The sequence below is a fragment of the Accipiter gentilis genome, chromosome 6, assembly GCF_929443795.1.
Source record: "Accipiter gentilis chromosome 6, bAccGen1.1, whole genome shotgun sequence".
Taxonomy (NCBI): Eukaryota; Metazoa; Chordata; class Aves; order Accipitriformes; family Accipitridae; genus Astur; species Astur gentilis.
The window spans coordinates 36,760,476-36,776,676 of record NC_064885.1 but is presented as its reverse complement, the minus strand read 5'-3'; the positions used below and the strand labels follow the sequence as shown (position 1 = coordinate 36,776,676).

General features: G+C 37.4%; 1 protein-coding gene across 6 annotated transcripts in view; it reads right to left on the bottom strand.

Moving 5' to 3' along the window:
• Positions 1-4,339: 4,339 nt before the first annotated feature.
• The window catches only part of TBL1XR1 (TBL1X/Y related 1), a 114,231-nt gene continuing 102,369 nt past the window's right edge, over positions 4,340-16,201 (bottom strand). For all 6 annotated transcript variants that reach the window (XM_049802601.1, XM_049802603.1, XM_049802605.1 and 3 more), the window contains 11 exons: positions 15,861-15,993; positions 15,523-15,664; positions 15,156-15,219; positions 14,957-15,054; positions 13,107-13,167; positions 11,755-11,876; positions 11,192-11,266; positions 8,591-8,718; positions 8,233-8,398; positions 7,204-7,305; positions 4,340-5,357 (listed from right to left, as the gene is read on the bottom strand). In XM_049802601.1, the coding sequence (XP_049658558.1) occupies positions 5,331-5,357; positions 7,204-7,305; positions 8,233-8,398; positions 8,591-8,718; positions 11,192-11,266; positions 11,755-11,876; positions 13,107-13,167; positions 14,957-15,054; positions 15,156-15,219; positions 15,523-15,664; positions 15,861-15,993 (1,118 nt within the window). In that variant the 3' untranslated portion in view covers positions 4,340-5,330. The remainder of the gene's footprint in view (positions 5,358-7,203; positions 7,306-8,232; positions 8,399-8,590; positions 8,719-11,191; positions 11,267-11,754; positions 11,877-13,106; positions 13,168-14,956; positions 15,055-15,155; positions 15,220-15,522; positions 15,665-15,860; positions 15,994-16,201) is intronic.

The following is a 16,201-nucleotide window of genomic DNA, read 5'->3' as shown; positions in this document are numbered from 1 at the left end:
ATGTGCCTAGAAGGGATATAAGGGCCTTGGGGACAAATCATTGTGATGTAGAACCAAAATACATCATAAAGTGTAATTAACATGGTCCAGGACAGTATAGAACATCTATATCAGTCTTCTTCAGACAATAATCATGAAAACTGAACAATAAAAGTCCTTTAAACAAGTACAAAAAAACCTGTCATGGGCTGGTTTACACTTTTACAACAGTTGTAATTTAACTGGATAACTGAAGAAATGATGCAGACATTTTAATCCAGTGCTATAGGTAGGCTCACAGAATTAGACCCAAAGGATTTGTAACTCCAAATGAAACCATTACAACTACAATGTCAATGTCAGGAGAGAGAGAAAATTACTTCTGTATTCTAGAATTACTGTTCTGCACACTGCAGTCTGTTGAGGACAAGATTGCAAAGTACACTGGACTAGCAACAACATGCAGACTGTTTTCTTGTATTTACCCACAAATGTCAAAAAACATTATGAAGTAAAAATGAATGATTATTTTAAAAAGAAAACAAAACAAAAACATGCCTCAAGTTATTGTCAAGCTTCAAACTTAAAGGCAGAGAAAGCGAATTATGTACTCAAAACTACTGATCTGAAGCACTATTAACACTAAATCTGCAATCCGCAAGAAACGGCAGATTTTCCTGGTTTGTCTGCCTTCCATCAGACTGACAGTGAAGACAGTCACACTTTCACAGAACGTGGTATTTCAGAGCTTTCTCTAGAGGGAGAAGTGAAGACTGCTCCACGGCTCTCTCCCTACGGAAAATGTCAGGGATCTTGATGGAGATTTACTGCTGTCTCCCGAAGCCATATTTGCTTCTAACATGCCACAATGTTGCTTCTGCTTTCTTCAGACTTCTGGAGAGTGTGAAACTGATCCCACTGGGGAACGGCTCTACAGGACTTTGGGAAGGGAGAAGCTATCACGCTTGTCAATGACTTTGGGAAGGGAGAAGCTATCACGCTTGTCAATGGAAAAGGAACACTGGGCTAAATCCGGCAGGCAATCCTGCTCTGGCAACCCCCCCCCCCAAAGCCAAGGGGAGTCTCGGCTCGAGTGAGATGTGGCTCGTTTTACCTACGCGGCACGCTGCATGGTATTACACAGACCCAACGCCTCCGATGCTTATTCTGGCAAGGTTTTCTCATGAAGTGAAAGACAATGGGATTTCTGGTTAAGTAAAGATTGGAAAAATCGGGTCCCAAGGCTCCTCTTTGCTAAACAGACAAAAACATACAACCTTTTATTTACAAGCTGAAAAACCCAGTTTGCGATTTTAATGAAATTCCTTCATTCGGCAGAACTAAATGCATCAGCTGCTAAGATTGCTCTGTAAGCAAACTGGCACAACCGCCCTATGCCACCTACTATTCTTCCTAAACACAAAGAACATTTCAAAGGTACAACCTCCCATTAAATACCCTAGCATGAGGTAAGCAGTGTAAGGAAAAAGGAGTGCTTTTTAAAATGAAAATTAATTAAAATTGGTAGAAATCTTTGGCCTTTCTCTCAAGATGCATTAAAGTGTCATGAAATCAAGAAACATGCTTCAAAATGCCATGTCATTCTGACTCTGGTAACTATTACCTCCCTCCACCCAACCCAGAAAAAGAGGCACTTTTAGTGTTTCATATAAGATTTCCAATCATCTAGTAGACACGCTAAATAACCCTGCACAATTGTAGTCCCAGAATAAACTGAGTTTATCAACATTACAAAGAGTCTAAAAAAGCTTTTATGAGGACCTAGATATTCTCTTAACTACACTAAAAAGTCCACTGGTTGGGAATCTTTACATCAATTTAAAAATGCAGGAAAAAAGGTAAAGCAAAAATAGAAAAAGAGGAACTCTACAGAAACCTGGACCTAATTATGCAGACATGAGAAACGGGATTCTGAGATGGATGCATAGAAAGACAGCGAACTCAAGAGCAGTTCATTTCTTATTCCATCATTAATTCTGAGCCCAGTTTTTCCCCTTCCTTTTCTCCTCTATCTGGATATTTGCCCATTAACGTGTTGAACTGGAAAAAATAGGAACTGTAATGTATGCAAAGGCTTATGCGCACGTCTGCCTTTACACTTGGAAAACAGGTGCAACAGAATTTTACTCTGTAAGACTAAGCACGTGCATATGTTTATACAACGTTAGGGTCTTACCGACATTTGGCATACTCAATTTAAAGGAACAATTTGGATAGTCTACCTCACTATTGAATACGAGGTCTTTGTGCTATAAAAGGTAACAATTAATGTCATGGTTCTCTTTTTTTTCTTTTTCTTTTTGCTTCACATAATCACAGAACCTAGCACACCTTGCATGCATGCATTTAACAGTGTATAAAACAAGAGGCGAGAAGAGGTGTGAGCAGGAGCAGCACTGTGGCATGCTAGTAAAGGACAACAATAAAATATCTATTGGCCAGATCCTCTGCTAGTGGAAACTGGCGTCATTCCACTACAGTGGGGCACTGCTGATTAACACCAGGTTGGGGGTCTCAGCCTGCGCGTCCAGAGCGCTCAAGTCAACAGATCTGACGTTCCCGCTGGACTGTGCTTCGAGCACCTGAAAGCCCTGGACCTGTGATACTGAAGCTCTGTTTTGTCTATGTCTGAATATGTGGTACTATGCTTAAGCAACTAGAATTACAACCAAAAGAGCTGATGATTGAGAAAGAGGAAAATGGCAATACCCTAAAACATGGCTGTGTGATTTTGCAGCTATGTCACAAAATTCCACCACGATTGTTTAGATTGGCTGAAAGAATCATCCAATAACTTTTATGAAAATGAATAAACTGTCCATATTAAAATACAAAAGTACTATCAAGAATCACTTCTGACTTTCAGATTTAAATTCAGTGCAATTGACAAATGCATTGCTAAACGAAAAATGCAGCTTAAACATACTCAAAACATTTGTGTCTATTCCTGGGAGCACAGTTTAAAATTATTGCACAGAATTTTTTTTTTATTTTTATTTTTTTTTCATTAAATGACAGAGGTCAGCCACAGTCATGGACCTCCAGCAATAAAAGCAATATTTCAAGTGCCAGACACTCAATATATTAGGTTTCCTACATATTGTAACTCACAGGGTAATTGCTCTAAACATTTGTATTATGTTCCAAAACCCTAAAAATAGCTGGCACTGAACCACCGCGGATGACTGTCTTTACGGATATGACTTTTTGTTGGTTTTAAATGCTGTGTATGATAGTATTATAATCCTGGGGTATATATAAAGAATGTATTGTTGACTTCTCCTTACCACTGGCAAATTGCTACCCTACCTTAGCCAAACTCAGACTTGCTTCAAGTCGTGTTTATTCCATGGAAATAGCAGAAATCAATGCCTAAAGAACAATGGTTAAAATGTCAAAGCTGCATTATCTCAATTAAATCAATTCAGACCTAACTTGGAGAGGAAAAAAAAAAAAAAAAAAAAAAAAAAAAAAAATCAAACCAAAACAAAAAAATAGGTTAGAGACTAGCAATCATAAGCCACAAAATTATTTGTGATTGCAATAGTGTTATAAAACTGGTAACTTTGCAAAGCTCTGTAATATAAACCATTCCTTAAGTAAAATGCCTGTGACATAAATTTGACAACCTCTCTTATAAATTTACACTCTTGGAGTCTTATGCAAGACATGATGCAACCTTTTTGACTACACATACGCGTAAACACAACCTCATGCTATCATTTACAAATAAAATCACTATCAGTATACTTTTAATCACATGAGCAGAAAAAGGTTTGCCATATACATCTGTCATTGTAAGAAAAATACTTGATATTGTAAACAGAGTAAAAGACACTATATAGTAGTGATTATTAAAAAAATAGCAGCTTACATCTACCCTATATTTGGAAAAAAATGTAGTCACAAGATACAATAAACTGCAGGACTGGAGCAGCAGGGGAATTAGTGCAAGTATTCATCTTTTAAATAAGCTGAATCACTGCTATTAAAATAAACTTGAAGCAAGTCCTTTGTTTAAGTTTTTTTTTTTTAAATCTAAGGTAGTAAACATTTTGCCTCTTAATGGCAGTGTTATCAAATATATGCCAAAGATTTTATTTTAATAAAGAAAAATTACATGAGATACTTTTAATACTGGAGTTTGGTTACAATTATACATCTAAGCTCCTACAAATAACGATGGACAACTCTCAAAGAAGCTGTGGCATGAACCCTTGTCCAGAAAGATCTTAACCTCTTAAAAAAAAATCCCCCAGCTATACTTTGCTCCTTTTCACAATAGTGCACAATTTAACCATATTTTAGCTATGGTCTTAAAGCAACAGAAGATGCAATTTTTCCTCTTTTTTTGTCCTTTTTTTTTTTTTTTTTTTTTTTGCATCCCTGTATTTTTCTTTTCTGTATTTTTGTGCCCTTCTATTCTTAAGTTTGGCAGAATTATGTCCCAAATAAGAAACTACTGCATTTCAGCCATGTCACCAGAAAATAAAACATAGCATTATACCCATTACTGTCATACTTCGTAGATGAGCAGGGCGTGAAATATCACGCCTCGAAGAAGGATTTTTTTTTCTTCTCTCTCCATAATCCCTTTTCCACCCTCCCTCTGTTCACAAAATTGTGCTCTGGGAGCCACAAAATGTACCAAACATTATCAGGTTCAATCTACCTTTTCAAAGAATGCATTACAATATGTTTCAAAGAAACATTTTTTTTCCCAAGGTGAAAAAAATATAAACAAGAAACTAATTCACTCCCTTACTTCATGCATCCGTAAACTTAACCAAAACAAAACAGAAAACCCAATGTTTAAAAGCAAAGAAAAAACTACTGCTGCAGATTTCTGTAAGTCCATTTTCTCTGTACACACAAACTGCTCAACTACTGAGAAGGAAACAAAAATACCCCACAATCCATTGTCACAATGGATTTAAAGGGGGGAAGGGGTAATGAAGGCTGCCATTAGTATCTTCTGAATTTGGTATGTATATGGGTCTGCTCTTGTATATGGTATATTTCTCTCTCTCTCGCTCTCTCTTCTGTTTTTCATATCCAAAACCTTTAAATGTTATTTTGGGGCACAGCAGATTCCAGCACTTGGTGAACAGGATTCACAAGCTGTGACAAAACTCTGTCATCCTCTTCAGGGTGTAATTTTTTTTTTTTTTTTTCTCTTTTTATATACAGTATATGTATATATTTCTTTTACGTTTGGCTGTAGTGGACTGGCCATGGTTCAATTGGGACTATAGCAGTACATGGGTCAGGGACAGTCATTTTGGCTATGTACACATTCATAGTCGGTCCATGGCTTCCAACTAGTAGCGCTATTTCCGTAGGTCTAATACACAAACCTGCAAGAAAAAGAAATACATATACAGAAATTGCACATTGCACAATATTGCACATTTATACAATTCTGTGTGAGGTATCTGAGCAAAACCTATGAAACAGATTGTGTAAGCTTAATCTTGTGTCCATTAACAATAGACTGGGTGGGAGGGGAATCACCAGGTGAGCACTTTGTTTATGAGCACCCAGCCAGACCCAGGTGCTAAGGGTACTGCTGCCTAAGGAATTACCATCAGAACATTAACAACATCTTATGTAAGCTGTTTGCCTGTTATTTAACATTATGAGGCCAAGAACTTACTTGAATCTAGGTTATAAAAATATAGTAAAAAGAAATTAAAAATGTGTGGGCTAATACTGGAATTGATTGGAATAATTCTGAAAAAACAGTTAATGGTATACAAATTCCAGTTTTAGTCTTTTCAAAATCTTCACTAAGTAGTGCTTCTAGTCCTGTTAGATATAGAAATCTACTAGCAAAATACAATCATATACAAGCTATGCTTTCAGTCACCAAACAGTTCAAAAGTGCCTATATTTGCTTAGTTATTACCAGCTCTAAGTACATTTAAAACAGAGGAGATGAGAAGGGCTTTCACTAGCAAACAATATAAACCCAACAGTTTTAAAAGAGCAGAAGCTAAATGAAAACAAATTTGTTGCAAGTACAATCAGCCTCTTGGGCCAAATTAACTGGAAGACTGGAAAGGTTACACAGCATGTATATAAAAGGGTCATCTAGGGGGGAATGATAATGAATTTCTACTGAGGATATGCCTTGAGCTTTTGTTCTTTTTATGATATTGTCTATACTTGTAAGACTAAAATGATATGAAAGACCAATCAAAATTAATTCTCTACAATTTAGTCTACTTAAGGGTTCAGAACAGAATGCAGGAAGGTCTGAATTTAACAAAGCAATCTTGCTTACCAGCATGGAGCACGCAGGACAGGGGAACACTTTGACACCCGTGTTAAGATGGTACCTGAGACTCTGGACTACAAAGCTACGAGGATTGCTTTTTGCTGACATTTGTTACTTTAAGCTACAGCACTTCAAAATGCAATTCCTTTATCACTCTTATTTTATTCTAATTTTGCTTTTCCTTAGGCTCTCTTCTCCTTTCTTTTAAAACCATGGCAAAAGAGAGGCAAGCAAAAAACCAAGTATTGTACTTGTTATGAAGAACTGCATGTTATATTTTACTGGAGTACTTTGCAGCACAATGTCAGAAGAGCTAGGAGGTGATGCTACAACACACCACTATAAGTTGATAGGGGATGCATTCATGATTAGTTAAAACATATGGTTTTATTACCTTCTTCTAAGCAAAGTAATCAGACTGGTGTTTACGTATAGTTCCTGTCATTTTTAGGAACTTTTTAATTACGAGCATTCAGAAATTTGTACGCTGTTCTGCTGCACTTTCTGTTGAATGCAATGCAGAAGATATTTCATTCCTATCATGCATTATAATAGCATCACCTACACTGAACATTTTCACTCGGAAAGGGCAAAGAGGCAAAAATGAACTTGTTTCCAGACTACAATGAAAAGACCAGCCACACTGAACACATTTCCATAGTAAGTCCCAGTAGGGACAGAAAATCTAAATTAGAGGCATCTTCACCTTCTGAGATTTTTGGAGGGTTCAGAACGGTAATGCATTAAGCTCGAACAACGACATTCTCCTTACAACATTACAGCACCCTTATAGGCGAAAATCTACAGGTGAGCTGGCTGTATTCAAACTTCAGCTACAGAAGGAAATTTTGTCTCCATTGTTAGTCAAAAGATGTCCAGAAGATGCCTGTTTTAGAATTTCAACCAAGTCAAGCAGCACTTACTGAACCATCTGAAGCACTTGCTCCAACTTTGTCTCCTGCTGCATTCCAGCAAACCTCAAAAATCCCTCCTGTTCCCCGATAACTGTGAACTAGGGCACCTGTCTAAAAAGGGACAAAACATGTAATTAATATAACAAAATCCAAATGAACAAGTAAAATTTGTACAGCATGTAAAACTTCCCCGTTGCTTTTAAAAGCTGAAATTCTCAGAGGAAATGGTCCAGATGAGACTTGTGGACAATCTCAGCACTGTGTTAAAGACCGTGGCAAACACAATTATCGCATCTTGATCTCTTGTGGTCGACAGGAAAAACGGGGGATAGTCATGACTACTTCCAATTACTGAAATGAGCCTTTCAAAAACTAATATCCAATTCCCCGTAGCCAGAGATCACACCTTGCGTTAACAACAAAGTCTTTAGACTTTCATTTGCAATCAGCCCTTTTTTTGCCAGAAACACAAAACAAGTAATAGTGTCCCTTCTTAGAAAGTTAAGTAGAAACATTTTGTTGTCATCGCCTTCTCTTACTTTACATTCTCTTCTTTTTCAGTGAAATTCAGTGAAATAGCTAACAGATTTGTATGTCTACATCCAGTTATAATTTTTCACAGCAAACCTGTTTTATCAGGAGTTTAAAGTTCAGAGCTAACAAAGACAATTTTTGGATGTAACATGTTATTGGAGACACTTTGTTGAATATATTTTGTTCATGGCGGTTGTTGGTGGTGTTTTTTGGCTGGTGGGTTTTTTTGGTTGGTTGGTTGGTTGGTGGGGTTTTTTGGCTTTTTTTTTGCTAAGTAAAGACAATGTAAAGACAATTATTACTTCACCATAGGCAAGGACTCAAAGAGAGAAATTAAACGCACATACACTAACAGAAGCAACCTTAGAACAAAGAGAAAGTGAATCAGCATGTTAGGAATGGCAAAGCTCTTTGTGGCCAAAACATGAAGGAGCAACAAAGGCTGGAAGGGTGCTGATGGAAAAGACCAAAACACAAACTTCTAAACAGACAGAAGAGCTATACCTGTGTATTCCAGATGTGTACACATTTATCAAAGGAGCCACTGGCCAGGTACCTGCCATCAGGACTGAAAGCTACACTGTACACAGGTTCTTGATGTTTTGTCAGAGTGTGAATACAAATTCCTCTGTCTACATCCCATAACCTAACAGTAGAATCAAAGGACGCACTGCCAAGGGGAAAAAACACAGATTAATTAAATCTCAATTCAAAGTATTTTTGTTACTGATACAAACACAATATGATAAAGTATGCTACATGCTTCAAAACATTCTGTGAGCCTACATGAACAAAGAGTGAAGTTAAAATAATGCTTAACAGGCATTAAAATAAATGCAATAAAACCAGGATTAAACAGTACCTTGCTAACATAAGATTGGCATTTGGATTATTTGTTCCTGGTCCTGTAGGACTCCATTTGATAGTATAAATTTCTTTGTTGTGTGCTTGTAAATCATGGACACAACTGTCTTGTTTCATACTCCAGATCTATGATAAAAACGGAAGAAAACACAAAGACATTTAGCACAAGATTGTACTAAAATATATTTCACATCTTTCTTCTCTATCGTTTGTAGTCTGACTGCTACATTTTAGGCCACTCAAAACATTTGCTATGACTGCTGGGCTTCTAGAGTAATTATGACAAGTATTATTCCAGTACCCTCCATTCTTTGAGTTACAAGTACCTGATGGGGTTACTGAGTAATAAAGGTACTGTCTATAGAAACCAATCTGCATGTATTGACTACAAGCACCTTGAAAAGTGCAGGGATGAGAAGAGACGCTAAACCGAGAAGAGCAGTATGTATATGTTCATGTCCAAGTTGACAACATACCACAGTCCTATTTTTATATGAACTTCTTGCTACACAGACTGAGTGAAATAAAGGGATAGCAGAACAATTTTCTGTTTTCATACAAAGTCATAGATGCATACTGCAAAATGCATTATGGCATTTTCCTGGCTTATTAGGATTTGTATTGCCAGGTGTTTGTTCAGTACTTCACACAGTTCCTTAGGACTCCCAACTCCTGCATGATAACCTTCAACAAACTAACTCTTAATAGAATAGAGTTTGCATTGCCACTACAGAAGGGATTTTGGAAGGCTTTTATACCTTTTCCTAAATTTGACACTTGATATGGTACCTAATCATCTGAACACTTTTTTTAATGGTATCTGTTTCAGCAGTGCTTTTAGCTCACCTTTTGTTAGAAAAAGCTAACAGGAGCATGTTTAGAGCCCAACTGTATTCAAGATGCAATTCAGATGTATGTTTAAGTGAATGATACTTTTCAGGACTGGTGCCTCACTGAAGCAGAAATTGATTTTCAATGTGCAGGCAGAATTAAAATTGTATTTCCCGTTTAAATTGATGGGATCAAAATCTAGCTTCTCTTCCCAAAACTAGTATAGATGAAAAAAGTCCATATTAGCTGCCCTAGAGAATATCAAGTTGGCATCACAAGAAAGTGAAATAAATAAATAAACAGGCATCTTCCATATGCTTCAAAACCTGACATTCATTCCTACTGCCACTGAAAAGTAAGCGATCCACAAGTGATTAGTGATGTGCCAGACTTATCTACAAGCAATTAGTCTACCAGTTATCCTGAACAAAGAGATAACATTCTTTCCAGGCTGGGCTGAATTCAAAGCAGCAACCAAGAAGTTAATTGCCTGAGCCCACAAACTCGTTCCCAGTTGTCACCTCTCCACTCACTGAGGCGCAGCACCAAGAGCTTGAGCTCTGGATTGGAACTCATCTCACCTGAGTTTCAGAAGCCTAAGTACTAAATACCCAGCTTAAGCTGGCTATTTCAACTCCATCCATCGCCAGTGGAGAACGACTGATGCTCTCAGGGGTTTACTCATCACACTTGACTTAGACACTTAACTTAGGAAAGGATGAATTGCTCTTCAGTGGTGCTAGACACTCTGTTGACCAAAGATGTCTAGACATCCAGCTTTAGACTGGAGGCTTAACACTTAAATGTTTATATTTAGATAAGGTGACTTCCACTGCAAGTGCCTGACTGTGTGCCAGCACAGGAGGGGATATCTGGCTACTCATTCAGCCATTCCCTGTCTCTGATTAAACAACAGTGAGGTAGATGGAAATAACTGTCCCAAGGGCTGTCCCAAGGACAGCACTGTCAACATAAAAAAACCAAACCAAAACAAAAACAAACATATCCTGAAACTCTACCAAATATAGTGCTAAAACACCCACTAAATATAAAGCAGTATGGGAGTAACAGAAAAGCACCTGTACCATGGGAACAGCACAGGCCTGTCAGACATGAACAACCTCATTTCTTCTCATGCATCTAACCTGGTGGTATTTTTGTATGGATCTCTATTGTGCCTTCAAGTCATACGTATAAGTTACAGTATCCTCTGCATTCACAAGTTCGCCCCAGTTCTACAAGAAAGCATGTTGCTAGGAATTATTTGGAGGAAAAGTGTAGGTGCGATTGAAAACTGTAGAATGACTCCTGATGAACTGGAAAACCCAAGGAGTACACACAGTCTCTTAAGAAACAATATGCCAAAGATTTTAACTAGAAAGAAGGGGAAAACAGAAGAAAATCAGGAACGGAGCTAGTCACCCATTCTTATATGCGTTACATGACGTGCATTCCAACTCTTCCTTTTAACCAAAAGCAACCATCAAGTGTGACAGCTTAATGATTAATGACCTGATTCTGTAAACAGCTAAAAGCACCTAATAAATCATGCTTCAAGTCTCAGGGTGGCAGACTGTAACAAGTTCTTTGGACCAAAGCTTGGCTCTGATTAACAAGGATTTGCTAGGATTGCCTAATCTTGTTATATTAAAAAAGAACAAATATTAGACGACACAGCAAGTACACTGATACTGCTGGATTGCCTGAGCTAATGGTGTGCATTCCAGAGTCCTGCAAAGACAAGAGCCAGTACCAGAACTCCCATTACCTTTAGAGTCATATCATCAGAGCAGGATGCCAGAAGATTACCAGTTGGATCCCATTTGATTGCATTTACTTCATTCTAAAATTGAACAGTGAGAATAAGTTGGAGTCTTCACTTCCATTACAAATGACAGCTTACAAAAGATAAAGTTGGACAGCAGTTATGAGTATTTGTATAATTGTCAGTATTTTAACATTTAATTTGCATTCCTAGCTTTGCCATCAATAACAACATTTGCTACCTGTTCATCACATTTTCCCATGCATGCTCATACACAACATAGGCTGTGTCTTAAAATTACCATGTTTCTTCTTCTAAAGCTCACTTTTGCTATGCCATCCTGGCATTGGTTAAAAAAGCTGCACATAGGAGTGAGAATTGTTCTAATAATGATGGGGATTACAGTTACCATATGACCTTACTACAACTACCTGCATATGTGCATCTATTGACTGTTGCCAAAGACCAACCACTACACAAGTGCTGTATCCTGGCAAATATACCTGGTCCCCAATCTCTCATTAATAAAGTTATCACATAGCAACCCCCAACTTTCCAGTACTTACTGTGTGACCCTGGAAGGTTTTGATGGGCCTATCTTGTCCTAGTTTACAGACATGAATACACATGTCTGTACTGCAAGAGGCAAATGTGTTGTTACTCTGCCAATCAACATCTAATGCTGGTGCTAAAAGAAAAAGAAAGATATTTAAAACTATGGTATGTATTCTGCAGGTGTTTGATTTGCAAATTTAGCATGCACCACGTTAGAAAAAATGCCAACAGGAAGCAACCATTAATTTTACCGCAGTTCTAAAGATAAGCAAATGCTACGAACAGTGAGAAATGCAGCCAAAACCAGTCTTTGCACAAAGAAATGAGACAAAATTTAATAGAAGTCATTAAAGCATGGAACAGCTCTGGAATGAAACAGTTATACAGAAGACAGTGCAGCAGGACAACAAGCTGTAGTTAAGTCATCTATAAATAAATCTCAAGAGTCAGCATGAGGAACAGGTTCCTACAACTTAACACATCGTCATGCACGCGCTCATCTCCACTAACAGTCCATGCTTGTGCTGATAGATGGGAGCCAGTGAAAGGTAATGATTTATTTCCTTTCTTAATTCCAGCATTATAAGGTGTGGTAACTTGAAGCTTAATCATGGGCGACGTGTTCCATTTGAACAAGCCAAGATATTTATGGCAGATAGCACACAGAATTGCTTCGAGTAAATCAAGAATTGATGGTTTTGATTGTTGTCATGCCACTGAAAACTTAGTGCGAGCACAATAAAAAGTGGAAACGAGACACATTTCTTAAAGGCCCTTCAATGACATGTTTGTCATCCTCTCTATTCTATTTTCCAGCTGATTCTGGCAGGCTTGCATAGCATGCAGCCTACAAAGCAATTTGTCTGACCTCCTGAGAGGCTGCACTCTCATCCCAGCTGGCCAGTGAACAGCCTTTCAGCTGGTTTGTGGCCAAACAAATTGGGGACAGCACAGCAGGCAGCGCAGAACAATGGGATGTGGAGCTGGGATTACTGTAGCAGGAAGATGACGAATGCAGTCCTTAGCTGATAAACACAAATCTTTTGTGGCCCACCCACTTGATTTGCCTGCCACTGTACTACAGAAAGTCAGTAATATTTGGATTATCTCCTATGACTTTCACAGAACTGCAATAAAATTGTGAGTGTTAAAAGTTATGAAATCAGAACAATTCTGTCTTTGTTTACATTCTCAAAATTCGTAAGACTACAAATATGGGATCCAGTATCCAAAGACTGCCTGAAAGACTTCAAAATGGTGTAAATAAGCACCATAAACTCCACATTTTTTAATTTATTTTAATAAATAACACTTTTTTCATCTTTTCAGATGACAATCCTGAATCATCAAAATCAAGACTTACCAGAATGAAAAGGAAACTGCTGCTTGGCTTCGCCAGTGTGGGCATCCCAAATAATTGTGGTCTGTATTAAACAGATAAACAAACAATAAACAAATTGCTAATTTCCCCACAACTACTACCATTCAAATGTATCAGACTACCCAGCCTACTCCCCATTGCCCAAACCTGCTCCTGAGTATGTATTTCTAGTGTTTTACCCAGTACTAAAAGAAATAGTAGTAGATGTAGAGACAACAGTAGAAAACCTTAATATATCACAATATGTTTAATCACAACATTCAGGGCCTGGAGGGAAGAAGGGGGTTGTGGGTGGTTTTTTTTTTTTTAATAAACAAAAAATAAATAAATTTATGTCCTTAGTCCTATTTATATTCTTGTAATCCACTCCATACACCTATTTCAATTTCAAATACTTGTAGACTCAAATTGTAATTTCAAATACTAATTTGTCCCTATGGAGATCTTTATATAAACAATTAGTCTCATGCTAAAGAATCTGAAAGATTTGATTTAAGGGTGTAATTTTGTTCTGAGTTGTTCCCTGCCAATACTTCTGATATCCTTCTGATGAAAGTAATCTTATATGACAAAATTAGTATTTTATAATCACTATATTATATGCCAATATCCCTGACCTACCTCAACTATCAATAAAAATTTTGACACTGAATTCAGTGGAAGCATGAACTGACCACACAAATTATTTACGGAAAAGAAGCAGAAGGTTGGGTCAATCTTTCTGCTAACACAGAGTATTTTTCAAAGCATTATCTCAGTTGCTTTGTCCAAGGAGTTTTATTGACTGAAATGAGGCTTCTATCTCCTCCAGAGTACATTTCTGCAAATTAAAAGCTGTACCTTCACAAAGACTTTAAAAATGGCATAAGCCATCACAGGTGCCAAAAGAAGAAACCCATCCTTTCCATGCTTTGAGACATTTACTTTTCCTTCCTTTGTGCCAGCACAAGCATCTATAAAGCTGGGCACTGAAGCAAACCAGGTTAAATGAGCACAGGGGGAAAAAAACCCCAAAACCAAACCCCCCCAAAACCCTGAGAAAATCTACTTTACAGTGACACTGACAGTTTTGAGTATTGTGGGCCTGTGTTCTTGCTAAGCTTGCAGTTTGCCAGTCTCACTAAGACAAAGCCTGTGTTTACTTCTGCAGCATGAATCGGTTACAGAGGAAAACCAACTCTTCTTAATCTTTGAATAGTCTATTCTAATCTTTGAATTAGTCTTAAGACTATTCTTCAACACTATGTGCCCTTCCTACGATTCATAAAATCTCTCACGCTAACAACAGCTTTGAATTTAAAGACCTCGTGAGTCTTTAAGTTTGTTTAGAGATGTGAAATAAAACACAGTCAAACAATGAGCTTCATGGCATTACACTACTGGCACCTCCCCAGACAGATATATTGACTTTTCTTATGTTCCAGCTCTAACCTTTTTAATTGTTCTCAGGCTTCACTGATATCCCAATCAGCCTGAACCTATTCCTCCAGATTTTTTTCTGAAGCTTTGCATAAAGTGCTTCACTAAATTTTAGATGATTCTGTTTTATAAAGGTTTAATGTTCCTGTGTTCAATGCACTTAAGTTTCCAACTTACACTAACCTACTTGGGAAAAGATCCAGGGACACTGAAATCTAATAAATTAAAATATCTCAATAAACTACTATAAAACACAAGGAAACATAGCTAGCATAACAAGTTCTTTGTAAGTACATATTTAAGTCCCATGCCTTTAGTTTAATTTACTTACTTTCTATAGCTTTGCTATTATGCTTACAATTAGATTATAATGGTGAAGGAAAGAATTTTAATTTTACCAAAGATTATCTCACCTTGTCCACTCCTGCACTTAAAATGAAGTTTCCTTTCTTGTTCCATTTTAACGCAAATATAGGACCTTTATGTTGCCCTAAGGTGCTGGCAAGATTACCTGAAAATTTATATTGATATGAATACATTAAAAAAATAAAAATCTATGCTGTGAGCCACAATACAGGAAAATATACTGGAAATTAAAAGTATTTCACTTACCATCTTTAGTCCATATCCTTGCAAAGCCATCGTAAGACCCAGTTGCTAGAAGTGTACCTTCACTCTGCCAGCAAAAAAGGTTATTTCATTTATTTACTTTTACTGTATAACTCAAAGCTAAAGAGCACAAAGCAAATTTCAGATAGAATACATCTGCATAAGATTTATGATATTTATTCCATTGACTACAACTTATTAAAAAGAAGTCCCCAAACTACAATACAGGAAATTACAATGCAACTCAGAACTAAAAATATTTCAGGAGCCGTAGCAGAGGATGCACAGTTGCTGTCACTTAAAATTTGACTATGCAAAATTATAGCTACAATTTTCTTGGAGTATTTTGAGCACTGCCATTTCTACTTACGTTCCAATCCAGCGATGTCACATCTTTGTTGCTGGGTACATCCTGCCCTCCTTCTCGTATACAGTGTCGAAGTACCAGCTGCGTAGAGCCGCTCGTGCTGTTTTCACTGAGGTTCCATATCCGTGCTGTTGAATCTCCAGATCTACAAAACAGTTAATGAGAATATAACCCCTTCTCCCAATTAATTCCATTTTAAAATGTGTTTCTTTCAAAACAGCAAACATTGTGCCATTTGACGTAGAGGGTGTTGGGGCAGGTATTATTTTAACTTGTTACCATCATACAGAAGTACGCCAACGACCACTGATATTACGTACGCACATGGTTAATGCACATACCCTGAGGCCAAAAGGTCACTAACGGGATTCCAGGCACAGATGAATACTTCAGATTCATGGCCACGCAGCACCACTGCTTTGTTGGGAGGGATTTCAACATCTCCATCTACTTCCATCATATCTGTGTGATTATCTGCATTATGGGAAACAACAGTAGAGAGAGGTGGATTTTAATATTTTGGGACAATACATTGTAACTACTGTATGGTTCATATTCTTCTGGGATGCGCTTAACAATTAGTTCATAATTTACGTGGATCAAAATTTGACAAAGCTGAAACGTTCCTTTATTTTTCCAGTTCCAATTTATGAAGTACTATAAACAGATGGGAAGTTTCAAA